The sequence below is a fragment of the Rhagoletis pomonella genome, unplaced genomic scaffold, assembly GCF_013731165.1.
Source record: "Rhagoletis pomonella isolate Grant_MI unplaced genomic scaffold, Rhpom_1.0 Rhpom_scaffold_00011, whole genome shotgun sequence".
Lineage (NCBI taxonomy): Eukaryota > Metazoa > Arthropoda > Insecta > Diptera > Tephritidae > Rhagoletis > Rhagoletis pomonella.
The window spans coordinates 30,012,611-30,032,022 of NW_023458565.1; the positions used below are offsets into that span (position 1 = coordinate 30,012,611).

General features: G+C 36.8%; 1 protein-coding gene across 1 annotated transcript in view; it reads right to left on the reverse strand.

The window, feature by feature from the left end:
- Window positions 1-396: 396 nt before the first annotated feature.
- LOC118746933 (putative mediator of RNA polymerase II transcription subunit 26) overlaps window positions 397-19,412 on the reverse strand; it is a gene marked incomplete in the record, with an annotated part of 20,274 nt that continues 1,258 nt past the window's right edge. Inside the window, 5 exon segments of the mRNA XM_036480922.1 lie at window positions 397-831; window positions 1,816-2,016; window positions 3,402-4,120; window positions 9,437-9,568; window positions 18,352-19,409. Of these exon segments, the coding sequence (XP_036336815.1) occupies window positions 724-831; window positions 1,816-2,016; window positions 3,402-4,120; window positions 9,437-9,568; window positions 18,352-19,409 (2,218 nt within the window).

Below are 19,412 nucleotides of genomic sequence, written 5' to 3' on the forward strand. Positions count from 1 at the left end.
TTTACATAAAATCGTAATATTTTAACACTCCGCGTAAATATGTAAAATGAATGACCGACAGACGCAATAACACATATGTATGTATGTCCAGCCATTGTACATATTTGGGACTTACTGTCATCTGCAAATAATTTATGCTTACGAAAAATAAGGAAAAATATCCAAAAGCCACAGCGCGCGTGTGTGGCCAACAGCTAAATTGGACAATAAATAATAGTAATGCATTTAATTAATTTATTTTTATATTTGTATTTTTTTTTTTCAAAAGCAAAAAAAAGATTTTCAACTACAGCTTGCAAATGCTTAAACCAATTTTGGTTTTTACTTAAATTTGTGCACACATTTGTGCTGATTTTGTCAACAAAAAAAAAAAAACAAGTGAAACCGAAGCCGAATACGAAAAACTCAGAATTAAGTTTACTTTTAATGTTTCATTTAATAACAAATTTGCATTTGTATATATATAATACGCCTCTTGTGTACATATATGTACTATATGTAAATACTATATGCATACATACTTGCAGCTGATAGCTAGCACTGGTATGCTTACATACATACCCGCTGTTGCTCATACGCCACGTACACCCACACGCCTCCATACATCATTCGTTTTAATTTGACTTTTGTTTGTATTTGTATATCATAAGTCACACGCTGCTGCTTTTTTTATTTATATATATATTTTTTTTTTGTATTTAACCATTTGTTGTTGGCGACGCTCTATTGTGGTGCCAGTGCAGCTGCTGCATTGGCAACGCCATTTGTAAGGCTTAAAGCCAATGTGCTGGTCATCAAGCTGGTTGTTGTGCCCGAGGCGGTAGCTGCTTCCTGTCGTTTTGTTGTTGTTGTTGTTTTTGGTTTTATGCCAGCAGCAAGCAAAGCAAGTCAGAGCAAGAGAGAGCAATAAAGAAATAAAATCAAAAAAATTTAAATAAATAAATGCATAATTGTCAATATTTTGCTTTTAATTTTAATTGTTTGCGAAATTGATCACGCCCAACTTGCGGCTGAGCGCATGTGTCGGATTTTGTTTTTCGCCGTAATTTTTATTTACAATCGCTATTTTGTGGTTGAAAAAATCGTATTTCTGCATGAGTGTATGTATATTAGGATGGTCCTTAAAATATCAACATCATGGGACACCCCTTTATATTGTTCTGCGTGCAAAATAAAGACATCCACGAAAACTTGAAAAAAAAAAAAAATTGGGGTCGCTGTCATGGTTTAAAAAAATTTAATTTTTTTCATTGCAAAAATTCTACAAAACTTTACTTTGACCAGCTGTAACTCAGCGAGTTTATGAATTTTTATGAAAAAGTTTCCATATGTAAAATTTATCAGATTTCTAATCAATATTTTGTAGAATTTTTGCGATAAAAAAAATTAAATCTGGTAGAGTTTTCTAAAAATCTGTTTAAAATTTATTTCGTACGTAGCGTAGAACAAATTAAGCGGTTTTCCATAAATATTTAAGATGCTAACATATTTAAGAACCACCCTAATATACATATGCATATGTATGTATTTGTGAATATATTTGTGCATTTGGGTTTTTTCGCCCGCAATTTGTGCTTTTCGCTGTTAACTTAATTTATGACAAAACCATTTTTTAATGCTCACCATTTAGCGGCGGTCCATTTATTTTTTCTTTTTGTTTTTCTCACATCTATATTTTTTTTGCACACATATACATACAAATCCATACACATATGTGCATATGTATATAGAACGATTATGTGCTTGAATTAGCTATTGTAAATAGCACTTTATTTGCTTATGAATTTTTATTGTATTTGTTTATTTTGCACTTACAATACTCAGCGTGCGCACAATGCAGGCGGGTTGTGAGTTTTGCTCCTGCTGCTGTTGCTGTTGGTCCTCCTGATCCTCATGCTCCAATGCTGGTGAACTACCCCGCGATGAAAGTGAACCATTTAACATTTTTACATCCTCTGTATGATGATGAGCACTATGCGGCAAGATCGAAATATGGCCATCCATGGGGGAATCAGCCTGAAAAGTTGAAAGCAAAAGAATGGTAAATAGGTGGTATACAAGCTCAAAAAAAAATTCTCAAAAGTGGTTTTTGTTTTATTACATTGAGCAATTTAAATGTGTTTTAATTTTTAATGGTAACTCTTTACTCTATGCAAATCTTCTCACAAACCAAATTACTATTTCTTCAACGAAATTATAAAATACTCAGCTGGTGCTACGTCAATAATTCGTTGTGTCCACTCCCAGTGACTTTTGTGGGTTCTTTAACCCTGGACGTGCTTTTCGAGTCGATTCGACAATATTATATTAGCAATCGTGTTACGCTTCGTAATTTTCTCCGAAGTCATTTACCTTTTTGTTTATTATACGTAACAGAGAAAAAATTAAATTCCGATCGAAAAATATTAATTTCCAAGAATTCTATACCGTTCTTACAAAACAGTGATTTTTTCCCTAAATCTAAAATCATTTTTCAACAAAAAAATACAAGTATTCTTTTTTTCCATTTACAAAAAACTAAATAGAAGGAAAGAACTTAACGTATTAAAAATTTTTCCCGCATGTATGTATTTTTGACCACACTAATGACATCGACATCATCGGTAACAAGAAGTCTTCTCTGCCTTTTCCAAGTTGGATAAGGAAGCAAAGCGAATGGGTCTGGCCTTATCCACCAACTGAGTGCTGTTGTTGTACTGTGCACTTCACTCCCTCCACAGCATTAGGATATAGCAGAGAGAGATAGACAGCTAGTTTAATCCGTTCATAGGTATGTATTGGAAACTCAGTATAAGTGATTTGGTATGTAACAAAATGCATTCGTTAAAATTTTGTAATAAAAACATATTATTTGGAAGTCAAAAAAATTACGCTTTGTCAACAATTCAAGACTGCAGTTTTACTGTAGTAACTTCATGGCTTTCAACTCAACTTTCATTGATAGAAATCAATAAATTCATCTTCTCCTCCAGTATTTAGATCAATGACTAAGCAAATGCCAACAATCAATGCACCAGCCTGAGCTAATATGGCTTAATAATGCTGACAATTGGCGATGGACAAACGACAAAACTCCAACCAAAAAACAAACAGTGTACTCACAGATAATGCAAATACAAACACAAATACGAGAATTGGTACTTACAGTGGGTGTATCTGCATATACATATGTAAGTAGGCATACATATGTTTGCACTTACAAAAGCAAACAGAAACACAAATACAACAATGACAAAGACATGTTTGTTGCGTTTGCAAATGAGCCCAAAACGACAAAATCTCCACCCCCGCTGGCGACAAATGCAGCTGCAGTCAAAATGCCTGCAACGCGTACTAACAAACGCACGCACTCACGCTCAAATCCATCCACCACAGGAAACATGCATCTACCTACCACTTACCTCTTCTTTGGCAATTGCGGAATTCGGACTATTACAAATGCCAAATTTGCCATCCATGCAATGATCAGCATCGGCGGTGACATGTCCGTTGCTGGCGTTGAAACCATTATTACCAGCAGCAGCAGCGGTCGAGCCGATGGTTGTTACTATGTCGATGTTGTTGTTTTCTAATTTGCCAGCTACCAATGTTGGTGCTTGTTTCGTGGCCAATGTTTCGCTTGTTGGCGACATTTGTATTTCATGGCCACTAGTTATGTTATTGTTGTTGGTGTGATTGTTGCTGCTACTGTTACATGTGGCTATATTCTTGTTATTACTATTGTTGTTGTTATTATTTAACTCGATCTTAAACTGTGAAGGCGATGACGGAAATTGTACACTGTTGGCCAAATTAGCGTTGGCCATAGTGTTGGGTTTGTTGTTGTTGTTGTTGCTGCCGCTGCTGTTGTTGTAGTTGGCTTGAGCGCTCGTGGCAGTGGTGAATACTGTTGCATTGTCGTTGTTGTTGTTGTTGCTGCTGCTACTGCTTGTTGAAATATTGGCGACATCAGCAACAACAGCACAATCGGTATTGTTGCTGTAATTGTTATTAGCCTCATTGCCCAATTCGTAAATGTTGACCATGTGTGCGGCCTGAGCGTGCACCATCAGATCCCAGGGATTGGTAAAGGCGTCCTTGCAAACCGCACATAACAGTTTGGCGCTCATTGGCGGTGTTTCTGAAAGGAAGCATAATAAGAGCGAAAATGAAATTGTTTGCTTTTGTAAGAGTAGCGTTTATTATACATACATACGTATTTTGAAATAGAAATCACATTTTTAATGAAACTTTATCAGTGTATCCGTTTCGAGTTTTAAGGAAATGTCCTTTAAAATTGAATTGTAATGCCTATATGAGACGTTTCATGCCAACATGCCCCCCAAAATTGAGGTCTTTCAAAATTATTGCTCATGATTCAATAATAGAAAGGTTTTGTAATAAAACAGTCTTCTCGCTTCCACACATAAAATCGGCTCCTTTACTTGTGCAGAATGTTGCTTACTCTACAGTTTCTAGTGATATTAGTAGTAAAACCAAAAATTCTTCATACTAAATATTCGTGAGCATCACCTTCGTTTGCGTAATTTTCTAGAACAAGTGTAGAATAGCGACCGTTTAGCTATAAAATAACCAAAATTCCGATTGATAGAACTTTTTACGCTGATTTCAACGATACCAAATTTATTTGGCGCAGGTAAAAAATAAAGAAGATATTAGAGTTTATTTGCTTTATTTATTTGTATTTTTTATTGTCACTAAATAGTTGAAACCCAAAAGTAGATTATGACGAAATACGTAATATCGAATTAAAGGTAATAACTTGTACGTTCTAAATAATATAAATTTGTTTACCATTAATTATGCAGTTTTTTCAAAAAAGGTTATTTCATGAAAAAATAACATTTGTTCGTTTTTTAGTGGTTTTGGTTTAAAAATACAAAAAGCTATAAATTATTTACATCAGGTGAAAGAAAAATTAATTATCTTCATGGTGACGTCATTAGTTTTTTAATCGGTTATATAGTTCATAAGATATTAATATTTAAAAAATCTAAAACCTGAAATTTAATCTTCTAGAACGTCTTCATTTTTCAATTGCGCCAAATAATTTTCACATGGTTGAAATGAGCATAGAAAGTTCTATTGATCTGCATTTTTCCTTTTTGCATAGCTGAACGGTCGGTATTCTAGATTTCTTCCAGGAAATGACGAATAACTGAAATCAAAAATGCATATTTTTATGTATTGTTTAGTATTTCCATTAAAACACCAAATATATTGCAAATTCGCATAGAATTAACAATACACGTTTTTCTTCTAATTGCATACTTTTTGTACCTTTTGTAGTACCTTTCTACTACCGTTTTCGAGAGGTTAAGTCTATGAAAGATAAACGACATGGACGCAGGCGAACGCAGCTGTAATCTATTTTGCTATCAGCTTAAAGTGTACTTATACTCACCAGAAAAACACTAAGAGTGCATAATGTCACAGAAATGTCCTTAACCCTGTAAGGACTAGGAAAACTTATGGGAACCTGATGTGGAACCGCCGTTGCGTGCTATTGAACTTGATATTGAATATGAAGACAAATCCTGTTTCAATCGATAATTCATCTACCATTTCTCAACGCGTAAAATGCGTATTCAAATTCTTACGCAAAAATTCTATACATACAACATCGACCTCCAGTGTCCTTTGATAACTGCTGGAATATTTGTTATCAGAAAAAAACTCCTTAAAACCGGTTAGCAGAGATGTTTAGAATCGAGTCAACCACTTAGTTTAATATTTCCACACTTTTCGAAATTAGGAATTTCTGCCTCTCTCTCAGACCACTGTGCGACGGTATTTTGTAGAAAAATCAAACTAGAAAATTTTCGTTGTGCAACTATGTTGAATTTCTCTAATTTGTATACAAAGTTAGAAATTTGGATTTACATGGCTTTTGTTAGACAAATCGTTTTTCTCGGGTATAAAACAGGTACACATACTACTGGTAATTCCTTTATTTTAAAAAAATATTGTGCTGTAAAAAATTATTTTTTCTTTAATGGAGATACTGAGAAATGGATTTTTTTTCATAGTATTGTATTTAAAGTTTGTTGTCCAAAAAAGATACGAGCATTGCTCATATGTACATTAGAGTGGTCAAAGAGTAATTTTTCCGAGATAGTGTTTGGGGCACCTTTCAACATATTTCCTCTTGCCGAAAGAGGTGCTGGCATCAAACTTTACGTTTCTAAGTAGTAATTTTGGGGATGCTCATGAAATGTTAATATATTACTCCAGGAGAATTTTTTACATATATAAACCAAGCGATTGGTTAGGCAGCCTAAGAAGAACATTCTAAATTTAAATTAGCTAAAAAATAGTAATACAAACTTTAGTTGTAATGGCAAAAGTAGCTTTTTTTAAATCACTAATATTTTTGTCAGTTTCAAAGCGATTCTGTACCACATATCAGGGCCGAGCACCCTATATTGGTTAGAAAAGAAAACTGAAGGTTAGTATAGATCTTACAAATACCAAAAGAAATAAACTTATTAAATGCCCTATTTCCTATGAAGAGATTTTGTCCCTTATACAAAACTTGGTCCACTCTTATGTACATACATATGTATGTATTTAAACTATTTCAAAAACTATTTGGCCTTTGAAAAATCCAGTATATTCTAAAAAGCATCTTAGCTCAGAGAAGGGTCATAAATATATTAGTAAAAACAATTTGTACTGAGGAACGTCGTTTGAATACCATAAGCGAAAACTATATATTTCAATATTTGGCACATTCAGTACGCCGGATAAACATTCTTGGCAAAGGCGCTTGTAATAATTTATAATACTTAGGGCGTGTGTGAATCGGTAACGAAGTTCTATGGGGAAAGCTGTTGAATAATATTTTTACTATGGTGAGAGAGTTTTGCCAATTTGCTGCGTGAAATAAAATATTTTTTGACAGCATTACATTCTTGATAACTGCAGATTTATGCGGCATAAAATATTAAAAATCGAAGTGGAATTAATATTTTAAGAAAACATCTACCATCGCTGATCGCAATTCATCAATTAAGGTTTTTATTTAACGAAAAAATTCACACATCAACAATCTTTGCGATTGTCAAAATTTTCTATTCATTTGTCAAAAATTTCACTAGCCTCATAACAAGGCGAATTAATATAAGGTGGTGTTACTAGCTCAGCTGATTTTGTGTATGTGTTTCGCCGCACGGCTTCTGATATCAAATTGAAAAATTTTGTTTGAATTTCTACACACACTATTACAGATTTTGACAGTTTATGCCGCCAAAGCAAAAACAAAATACATGTAAATTTTGGTTTTTGTACTCCTGCTATCACCTTATATTAATTCGTCTTGCCTCATAAGCTACTGAAATCTTATTCACCTCCTAGTTGTCAAAAATTTACTCGCCGCGAACTTTGTTACCGATTCACACACGCTCTTACTTCATAATGGTGAATAATATTATAAATATCGACCTCTATCGATTGATTAGGTACTAGGTTGTATGGTCCCTTTTATGACTCTGCCAAATTAATTCTTAATGTTAAGCTTATTCATTCCCAACTCAAAAATGAAGCTCTAATAGTGGTCTTTATCCATAGGACTTTATATTTAATATCCATCTGTCTACAGTTAGTTATTTCATTGGAGAAATACCTACGTATGTAAATATGCATATGCGGAGATTTTTATACGCGTATTTAATAAAAATGTTAAGGAATACATAATAATTTTACTATATTAATCAATTTAAAATACAAATATTTACATGCTTAATTACTGCCTTCTTTTCCAACCAGACTAAATGTGAATTTCTAAAAAGTTTCGCTCATAAAATATTATCATGTTTTTATTTTATATTCTTAAGAGAAATAGTTATAGCCACACTTTCACTCAGCGCAGTGAAGTAATAAAATTTACAATCCAGACTACATGTATCAAAACAACAACAACAGAGAAACTTTCGCACTAATTCGGAAATAATCCTTTTTGCCAGCAGCCAACTTAAACAAAGAGCCCTGAAAACTCACACTTGCCATCACTTTCACCTTCGGAGAAGAGCAGTCGGCGTAAAGCTCTATATATGCATGCAAAGGGTGAATTGCGCTCACCAGAATGCCTAGAAATTCTTTTACAAATTGAGTATGATTTCAAATGAGTATGCTGCCCTGCAGAAAATAACTACGATTATGGTACTCCTGCCAGCACTTGCAAAGGCAGAAAACAAAATATAAAATCAAAAGGATTTTTTTTACCTATTTACTCATTAAGAGGATAAGTAATTTAGGACTTTCGCTTAGCTGTTGAGGTTCCTAGCGCCATAAATTGATTTTGCAAGCTGTGTAAACTAACAAACTTAAATCGAAGTCAAACTAGATTTTAAAGCGCTTTTTCACGACGTCGACTCTGCTTGAGGTCTACAAAACGCTCAAACCTTTTGTCGCAAGGCCATCTCAATGAAAAACTGGTACCTTTTAGCTTTTCAGTTGATTCAATAGGCAACTGGAATCAAATCATTTGTTTCACCAGAATTATACTCCTAACGAAATTAGCAAAATACCTGTAGTGAGTTCACACAAAATAAATAAATATGGCTCACAGGCCTATTAAAAGCAGACATGTTTCAGTTAATAATTTCCTGCTGGTACTTAATAATTACATCCCCATGCATGCACTGTTTTAAAAACAAGATACATGAGGGATGTCTTTTTAGACTTTCAGTTGAGAATTGAGCAAGTAATGAATATGGAACCTGTAAAATAAAAAGATTTCATATGAATTTAAATAGCGCAGGAAAATTTAGTAGACTTTCGAGGTTTCAAGTATTTTAAAGTTGAAAATATTCTTTTAAAAATCACGATTTTATTTTTTCGCCCGCCCGGTCTTATTTTATGGCTATGAAATACTACCAATCCGTAATCGGCAAACTTTCATATACATATGTACATATTTATTAAATGCCCCTAACAAGCTGACACAAAATAATAAAATTTAGCTAGAATCAAAACAAAAATCCTTAGCTCTATAAAAATCAGGACAACCTTAATTCCCTATATAAAGCAGACAGGGAGAAAGAAGGAGTCAAATGATGGCTGCTAGCCAAACATGTGCAAACAAGTGTTGGCCGACACGTTTGCAAAAGTGTTAAACAATAATAAATTAATTACAAACAACAGCATCAGCAGCAGCCAACAAACAGGAAACACAACAATACTTTATGCAAATAATACACAACACCCATACAAATTACTGCAAGATGCAAAGCAAGTGTTGCAATAACAATTTTGCATTTGAGTACTTCTTCTACAAGGACGCTGTACACATAAGCATACTTACATACATAAATACTCATGTGTCTAGCGTTAGCGCTACTGCTGAAGTGAACACTTGACGTGGGTGGTGTGGGTGCAATAACAATAAAATACTACTACTTCTGCCAGCACACTTGGCGCTTGGATAGATACTTACTTGCAGCGAATGCAAGATCCTGGCACTTGCAAGTGAAACGCAACTTGCAATAACTCCGTTTGTGGTCTAATAACTCAGCCAGTTCGTTGAAACATTCCCGACAATTGCCGCAAATTAATGTGTCCGGATTGCCTGCAAAAAATTGAGGAGAGATACATATGTAAGTATGGATTCTTTAAAATTGATTTGTGTATAAATTATGTATGCGTAATGAAAATATCCAGAGACCCAGAATAATAATTATTACATGGTGGATTTTTAAAAAAGTCATCCAAATTTTCGTAAGAATTATAAAATTCTTTTGATAATAATTATGTGTGACAAAATTTTTTTTAGTCATCGATAACTATTATTTTAAGAATTTTATAATAAAAGTTTTTTCATAATAATTATCAGCGATATAAATTTTTTAAATCTTCAAAGACTTTTATTTTGAGACTTATATTATAACAGTCTTGTCTTGTTAGTTCTTCAAAGACTTTTATTTTGAGACCTATATTATAAGTCTTTTGATAACAATTATGAGTGCGAACAAATTTTGTATATAGTCCCGACCGGGTCCCAAACCAAGCCCCAACTGGTCCCAAAGCACTCCCCAACTAGTCTCGAACTGATGCCCACCTAGCCCCGAACTGGTCCCCAACTAATCCTGAAATGCGCCTCAACAAGTCCCGTCTTTTAATACTTAACAAATTTTTTCGCGCTCATAATTGTTATGAAAAGACTTTTATAATATAAGTCTTAAAATAAAAGCCTTTGAAGACTTATAAATATTTATCTCTCTGATAATTATTATGAAAGGACTTTTATAATATAAGTCTTTGAATAACAATTATAGATGACTCGAAAAATATTTATCTTAATATAATGAATATTGATTGACTTATATGCTTTTCTCTTATAATAGTATGTCTCTGAAAATGTCACAATCTCATCTGTAGTCATCAGATTGTTGTTTTTTTGTCAGTAACTCCCAGTAAAATTATGTACTGAATATTTTTGTAGAACATTTCAACCCTCTTACTGTCCTTTTTAATGCACTTCTTTTAAAAAGAGTAAAAAATATCCACAAAAGGCGGGGTGCGAGATTTAAAATTTTTACTACAAAATTACTCGCTAAATTTTCCTACCTACCAGTGAAGGCAAGAATTTGATTTATAATTTTTAATATAATCGACCTCAAATTTAGAAAGACCAAATGGGTTTAAATACAGTTCAAAACCTTATCCTTCGTTTTATTTATTACTTAAAAAGTGGATTTTATAAAAACAAACATTCCTATTTTACGTTCTAAAGAGCGTAGGAGGTTGAAAACCTCATCATGATCATCTAAGAGTATATACCTCCACCGCGGTATTGCATTCGCTACACTAATTTAAAAAAAAAATCCAATAAAGGCCCTACCGCTGAGGAAATTAAGGAACAATTTGACGGATGAGTGGAAAATCACCCTATCTCGGCTGCCGGTATTTGTGAAAAGTATAGCCTGGGGGTCTATGTCGTCAGCGATAGTGCACTTCAATCCAAAGATTGTAATCAAATTGGAATGTATTCCATTTATTTTGGTGCGTACTATTGGATAGTTGCCTGATTGCGAAGAAACCAAAAATTATTAAAAGTAACGTCCCACATTCTGCGACGAGGGCCATAAGCGATCCTAGAGCTTTGATTGTGCATGGTTGTGAGTGTGTAGATATAAAATTTTCTAGTCGGTATTTGAACTATATGTAGCCCGACAACTGTCCATTTTATTGCGGTAACTTCTGACTAATGGAGAGCTCCTGATAGAACACCCCTCCTTCGAATCTACTATCCAAACTTGACTCTCCCGAGAATGCGTTTAGAGCAGTGTTGCCGTTGGGCAATTTGACCCTTTTCAAGCGCCAATACCTTTTTGAAAATTTTGTTTTATTGACCCTTTTCCAAAATTATGTGCGACTTTTGCCCTTTCAGAGATTTTTTTTAGGAAATGTTAACAGAACCGTGCTATTAAAAAATATTTCCTCTTGTAAGTCCGAAAAAATTCATAATTTAAAACCTTTAACGGAAATGCAACTCTTCTCCTTGCAACAACCAGATTTATGTATACGCTGCAACCTTGTTTTGTGCAAAGCTTGTCCCGATATTTTCTTTTTAAATTCAACGGATTTATTCTTTTACTAGTAGAGAAAAGTAAAAATAATATGGTGACCCTTTTGTTCATCAATGACCCCTTTTTTGCGACTTTCTGAAAATTCTCAACGGCAACACTAAATATGAGCTCCTTCTTTCCAGAATTAGCAGCGAGTTCGGAACTAGAAGGCCAATTTTCGACATTTAAATTAACCCAAATAAACTTTCCTCTAACCCGAAATTCTCTCATTAAGAATTCTTCCACAACTTCGTTGATAGCAGTAATCCTGCGGAAACGTGAGAGCATATCCCTACCCAGCATATGATAAGAGGCACTGCCCAACTTTGTCACGAAATTTCTGTCTCGCAGCTTTCGGGAGATAAGCCCAAATAAATTATACTTGATTCCAACTAAGCCCGGCTATAACTGAGATACAAAAAAAATTATTCAGATATTCACGAAATTCTAGCCACAGATACCTTGTTTGCTGTAAGACTTTTCGCAATAACCTGTAAAAAATCTTTTCGGTTTGGTCTATATTTAAAAAAAAACTGCGCTCACTTTTTTCTTGAGTCCAACAGTCCAGAGTTTCCAAAACGCTATTTTCCTTTGTCCCAGCTCTGCGAAGCATTCTAATTGATTGCTGGCTTGTGGAAAATGTCTCACAATCAAATGATTCATGAATAAATCTCCTCGGTTATCGCAATACTGCCTGGCTCTTGCTTTCAGTTCAAAATTATCCATATTTCTTATTAGATTGTGTGCGGGCTGGGCATGAAAGCTACCTAGGTACATGGAAGACCGAATGGCTTTTAGTGCTATCCTATTCATTAATTTTTATTTTTAACACCCAAATCAACGCTAGTAAGTAGATAAAAATGTGCACCTTGCCTCAATAGCCTTCCACAAAACCAATGAAAATTTTAGGCATGATCATGAAAATTTTTAAATCTAATTAAATAAAAAAAAGTATCCAGTTTTTACAAAAAATGTCTACCTTATATTTTAGACTAATTTAAATAGCGAATTACAAGATATGGAAAACAAAATCCACACTTGCTGAAGGCAAAAATCAAAACATATTTTGTCCTTCAATGTCCACATTTCCCTCCCAGCTGAAAGACAAGTCTGGCACGTCCATATCTTGCCAATCTAGCACACGACTATTAGATTCTTCGCGAATATGACGCGGCCTTCGCATTATTGATTGCCTGAGAGGCTTTACTACCTCTACAAATTGCGCATTGCCTACATTCTTAGCTGCTTTCTTCGATTTGTTTTCGCGAGCAGCTTTACTTTCTCTAATTGTATGCGCTTTGTCGAGCTCTGAGTTTATAACTCCTTCAGATTTTCGGAGATTTATATTCCCATACAGTCTGCTATTTTGTCGTCTGTATTTACTTGTGCTTCCTTTATTGAGCTGTTTGATTGATTTCCTACGATGAAGTATGTCTTTTACCTTGGCTTTTTGATGGCATTTATCACAGTTGGGTTCCGACTTAAGCCATTTGCCGAAGAATCTTTGCAACGGCGATAGACTTTTTGGCGTTGCGCTTGAAAACTCATTCGGTAATTCGTTTGGTGGTTTATTTGTATTTCCACACTTCGATGTCCTTCCCAGCAAGCGTCCCATAAAGCTTAACTTTTGCTGTATTGGATCATTTGCCTGTTCTTTACGAAAGTTTTCCAAAGAAATTTCCGCTTTACTCTTCTGCTTAAATTGTGGAGTTTCCAAGCCACAGCCGCTGGCTCCACCAAACGTATTATCAAGCAAGTAATCAGTGCTGAAATTTGTATCCATGTCGGAATCGTCATCAACTTGTTTTTTGCTAGAATAATTTGACTCTTTACCTATCTGTGGTATTGGCATTACAAACTGTGTTGGAGCGCTCACTTCCAACCCATCCTCACAAGGCTTTTTACATAGGTTCGCCGACTGTGGAGGTCTCTTCAACTGCGTCTGACTAAAATGTTGTAGGTTGTGATTCTTACCCGCACACTTGTCCGCCATGAGCTGTGGTGGCGGCGCTTTAGTTGGACAATATGGCACCTTGACTTTCATTGCATCCTCAAAGATGCCAGACTGATCGTCCTCATTGGCCTGCTCGTAATCGAAGCTATCTACATTTTTACTATCCCTAACAAGTTTCGGGTCATTTTCTTCATCCGGATAGTCTGCATTTTCATTGTTTTTATGGTTTCCATTGGAGTTCGACGAGTGCTTGAGGCTACGCAAATAATAACGTTGATAGCGCGGTTGGTCCGCATAGTGCACCAACGTCAACATTTTGGACGTATTTACTGGCTTGCTTTCACGTTCCTTCAGCTCACGCGCCACTCTTCTGAGAGTTGCGCGCATGGAAGGTCTACGCAGTACCAACACATTGTTTCCGGATTGCCGACGCTGCTTATGGAACCGGCGTTTTTTCAGCGCGTTTCTTACAGTCGTTGGCCTCGTGGTCGTGGTAGCCTGCTTGGCGGGCTCAGTGATAGGAAAGCACATTGTGGCATAAGCAGTTACGGATTGCGTTGTAACTTCTGTGGTGGCATTAGCAGGCCGTAGAGTCATGGAGGCTTCATTTACGCGCGCCGCAGCTGTCGTTGTCACACTTGTGTTATATACCTGAGTCACTTGCTGTCCTGGAGTCACTTGATATCCTTGTGTCACTGGATATCCTTGTGTCACTTGATACCCTTGTGTCCCCGGATAACCCAGAGTTGTCGCCTCCTGCGAGCTCTTAATCGGTTGCTGAGTCCTCGTCGCAGAGGTTGTTTGATATGATTGTTGCATTGTGGCTTCTTGGGTACCATTGGAAGATGGCACCGTCGGATATGCCTGCGCACTCACTTCTTTTGGCCCATTCGCTTCTGTTACTGGGAAACACATGGTTTGGTAAGCTACTGGTGAACTAGGCGTTGTAATCGCTGCTCTATTAGTCGGCACATTGGCTTCAGTCTGAGGCGGTCTCTCCGTTGACGAAGCTGAAGTTTGTGTTGTAGAACTCGATTTCGCGTCAGCTGTGGTTGGTTCGATTATCACAAATCTGAAAGGTGGTCGATATGTGACTTCCTCCTCTTCTACTTCTTCTTCGTCCGGTGCACAAGTAGTTGCGTGTACCTTTTCTTGCTTGGCTCTTTCCTTTTCTTTTGGAGGATTAGCTGTGGTTGGAATAAATCTGAAAGGTGGCTGATATTGGGAATCATCTACTTCTTCTTCATCAGGTCCACATGTAGTGCCCGATTCTTCCTCTGTTTCGTCTATGCATTCGTCTTCCGTTTCTTCTTCTTCATCTTGTTTCATTTCAGTGGTAGTCTCCTCGCTTTTCTCTTCCTGTGGCTCACTTGGTTTGTGCTCGTCTGTTCTTCCTGTCACCGATTTCTCTCTATGTTCCTCAGTTCGCTCTGTACTATATTTGTCGTGGTGTTTCTTCGGTGCACTTTCGTTTATCTCTTCTTGTTCACTGCTGGGCGTTGTGGTTTTATGCTGCTTGCATTCTGGCTTATCCATATTTGGTTCGTGTTCGGGGCGTGGTCTTTCATTGGTGCCTTGATCACCAGCATGTGTGCTCGCTTCGACTTCAGTTTCCTTATGTGCATGAGTGATTTCTTCAGCATCAATTCCATGTTTTCTCGTAATGGTTTCCTCCTCGCTATTTTCATTTTCGTGCTGGGTTTTTGTTTTGTTACACTTTTGTGTAACCTCCTCTACTTCTATTTCGTGTTTGCTCGTAACCATTTCTTCCTCATCCTTTTGTTGAGATTCCGTTTTGTTTGATCGTTGCGTAGCTTCTTCAACATCTGAATCGTGTTCTCTGGTAACTGTTTCTTCTTCCCGGCTTTCGCTTCTGAGTGTGGTATGCAAACTCGGACGATGATATTGCATGCGGCTTGTGGCAGCGGTTACAGGTTGTGCTTCGGGTTCGAGTGTTGTAGTGCAGGCCTTTGTGAACATATCCATTGATGGCATTGTAAAGTCTTCAGCGTGTAATGTGCGTGGCGTAGCTATGGGGTGACTGCCGAGATCATTGAATTCTTCCTTCTGTTCACCTGGCTGTCGATGTCGATCATCTTCTTCTGAGTCGCCTTGTTTTTGCTTTACAGTTTTCATTGCATTGGCCAACATTCTGCTTTTCAGTTTTAGCAACCCCTCAATATACTCACTGCGCATACTTGCACCGTGCGCAACGTTTCGCCGCAAATAATGTGCTTTTAATAAAAATATATTTGCTATCAAAATTATAAAAAGCAAGTAATTCTTTTTTGAAAAATACATTTCAAGAATTTGAAAACATATTGGTTTATGTAAAAATAAAAAGTCAAAAAATTGCTGTCATATGTTGCTTTTAGACTTTTTCTGAATAGAGAAGAATATGCGAAAGTGATGATGTGCTTGGTTTCGAAATTCTTTAAGAAATCGATAAGTTTTAGCTGACACTTTACAAAATTGAAAACTTCTTTACCAACCTTAAAAATTTGGGAAGAAATATTTCCTTTCTGATTTTGATATGGGCATGATTGGGATGATTGATATGTATGTATTATCAGAAAGAATAAAAAAAGAAAAGCTACAGATACATTAAAAACTATGATGGTCCAATAAACAAATTAATATTAATTTAAAATGGAGCTCTACATTTCAAAAATCGCTAAACTGTTCTTCGATACGAAATGATATTTTGAGAAATTTTGTTTGTTGGACCGCGAATTTTTTTATAAGATTACGATTTTTGGTTATTTCCTTAAATCTGAGAGGGCGGGTCTTTAAACGCCGTAATATTGAGGTTTTTCCGGTGTCCATACTCGAGGGATTTGTGTGAAAATTCCGATTTTCCATAATACTCAGATTTCAGTCATTATTTCACGAAAATTTATTTTGTTCTCAAAGGGAACCCCGAGGGTGTCCCGAAGGACTATTTTATTTCGAAAAAAATAATATCCCTGTCTCTACTTCAAAATCAAAAAATATTTAGAGGTCGCTCAAAATTGTCCAAGCTTTTTATACGGGAAAAAACATTGTTTGTGGAAATGGTATAGTATTCTTAAAAATCAATATTGCGTCACGAATACGATGTTTCTCTTCAGGAGGCTTCCAGTAAAAATACTAAGTTTTTTATTTTACCCATTTTTAATACTAGCGATTTTTTGCGTTTTTAGGGGACCTGTAAAAATAGTTAATATTAAAAAAATGGCTAAATAAACCATTTCGTATTATTATTGAAAGTCTCCTGAAGAGAAACAAAAATATTGATTGTCAAGAATGCTGAACCATTTCTAGGAATACATTTTATATCCCATTTAAAATACATGGAAAACTTTGAGCGATTTAAGCGACCTATAAATATATTTTGATATCCACATTAAAAAAGAGGTATACTTTTTTTCGTTGTAGAACAATCCTAGGGTGTGAGAACATTAAAATTTTGACTTTTATTTTTTAATTTTTGACCACCCTAATATACCAACACTAGTGCAACATTAGCCCTGGTATTCAAGAATTCAGTCTCATCTCAATTCACTTAATTTGAGACTAGCAATTAGGACTATTTTTGTGAATTGAGGTGATTTGGGTATTCAGTAGGAGAGAGTCACAAAAATTTCACCAAAAATGTGTGGTGAAAACAAACACAGACAGTCAACTGATAGCATTTATGAATGCCTTTTGCTTGCGCCTCTCCAAGATTGGCAAAGGCCGAGTGTTCAAGGCATTAGACCGCCGCTCGAAAGATCTGGGTTCAAGTCCTCCTCGGACGCACATAATTTTTTATTTTGTTTTTTCCTTATTTTTGTTATTTTTATGCTTTTTTTTATTAATCTTTAGATTTTAATGTTTAAAAAAAAATATTAAAAAAAATTTTTTTCAATGAATTTATTTCCTAATGAAATTGTTGTTGCGCAAATATTTCTTCGCTTCATTTTCAAGTTTTTTTTTTAATAAAACAGAAAGCAATAAACTTTTCCTCCACATTTTTCTATTTGTGACCAGCTCGGAGCCAACTGACAAATTACTGATTTTTTTAGACTAGAGACGTGAGACAGCTTACTAAATACCAAATAGTCTCAAAATCCATATTCACCACCAAAACTCACTATTAGTGCCTAGAGACTGCTTACTGAATCCCACAGTCAGCAGTGTAATACAGCATGCACGAATCACTCATCGCTTACTTCGTTCCCCAAACCAACTCGGAACAGCGCACACCAACGAATTCTCAAACAGTACATGGCATTAGGCATATAAAGCATCGAACTTGTGCGCAGTAAAATCAGTCTTGCTAAGTAAGTAGTTGGCTTAACTGATCTGCTGGCGTGGGAGAAATGCCTAAGCTAACAGCCACTTAAACCAGAGAAATGAGTTGGAGCCAGTCTTCGGACATGTAGCACACCCTCTCCTGGTTAAACCAAGCAGAAGGCCGGCCTGAGAACATGCCCTCCAGGTATGAAACCGGAGAACGGATTGAAGGCGGTCTTCGAGCATGTAATCTGATTCTATTAGGAGCCCCCCGCTTCTTAACCCTCCCCGGATACCTGAATACAGAATACATATTTCAAAACCTTTTTCATAAAAAATCAAAGGCGAAGTTGAAAGTGCTAGCATCCGTCTTCTCTTATCCAGGCTAACTCTAACCGAGAGTGAAGCACTAAACCCACCATAAATCTATCTGTATACCTGACTTTTTGTGCTTAAAAGTATGCGTGCATGTACGCACAATATATCTCTTTCCTGTGCGAGTATTGCCTCACAGTTTAACAGTTTATCTCCGTTACTGGCCAATTGTCAATAGTCGTATGGATCAATACTTACTGTAAACTTTGAACGGTCCCCACTGTTGATTCGTAGTTAATTGCTCTTGTTGCTGCTGCAGCTGCTGTTGTTGTTGCTGATGGTTTTGCTGCTGCTGCTGTGTTTGCTTTTGCAACAGCACTGATGACTTATGCTGTTGTTGTTGCTGCTGCTGCTGTGGTGACTGATGCATGCTGTTCAGTGACAACGTTAACGGCTGCAAGCCACCACCACCACCACCACCAACATACTGTGATTGTTGTTGTTGATGCTGCTGACTGTGACCATTTACCAAGCTGCCATAGCTGGTGGCTGTTGTTGACATTTGCTCGTTACCCACACCGCCAGCACCAGCCGTGGCGCCACCACCATTCAGCAGTGATGTTTGATTAGCGGCAGCAATTATTGCCGACGTAGCATTTTGCACGGACGACGATTTCAATTGCAAACCACCTGCCGCCGCTGCGGCCGACAATGTGTACTGACTGACCGCTGCCGCCGCCTGTTGCTGTTGCTGCTTAATTTGCTGCTGTTGTTGCAAGAACACGTTGAGATTGTGCTGAGCCGCATTGGCAGAGGCGGCGCCACCACCACCACCACCACCCCCTGTAACGCCATTGCATGTGGCCGCTGCTGCAGCAGCTGCGGCGGCGGCTGCTGCCGCACTATTAGCATTGCCCAACAAGCTATGCTGGTGCTGATGTAGCAACAATTGTTGCTGTGGCAACAAATTGGCTGTCATAGCGGCCATGGCTACAGCGGCCACTTGTTGTTGATGCTGTTGTTGTTGTTGTTGTTGATGTTGGTGTTGGTGTTGCTGTTGCACTTGCTGCTGATGGTGGTGCGGATGGGGCAACAAGTGGGAGGTTTGCTGCTGCTGCTGTTGTTGTTGCTGTTGATGCAACTGCTGGTGTTGTTGGGCCAGTGCGGCCGCAGCGACAGCAGCATTTATGTTGCTGCTATTCACTGCATCGCTGAGCATTCGCGATGTGGTTGTCATTAGGCGTTTACGCTTTTTCGGACGGACGCCAGATGAACGAAGCAGCGCCGACGAGCAGTAGCTGTCATAGAAGTAGTCCCTG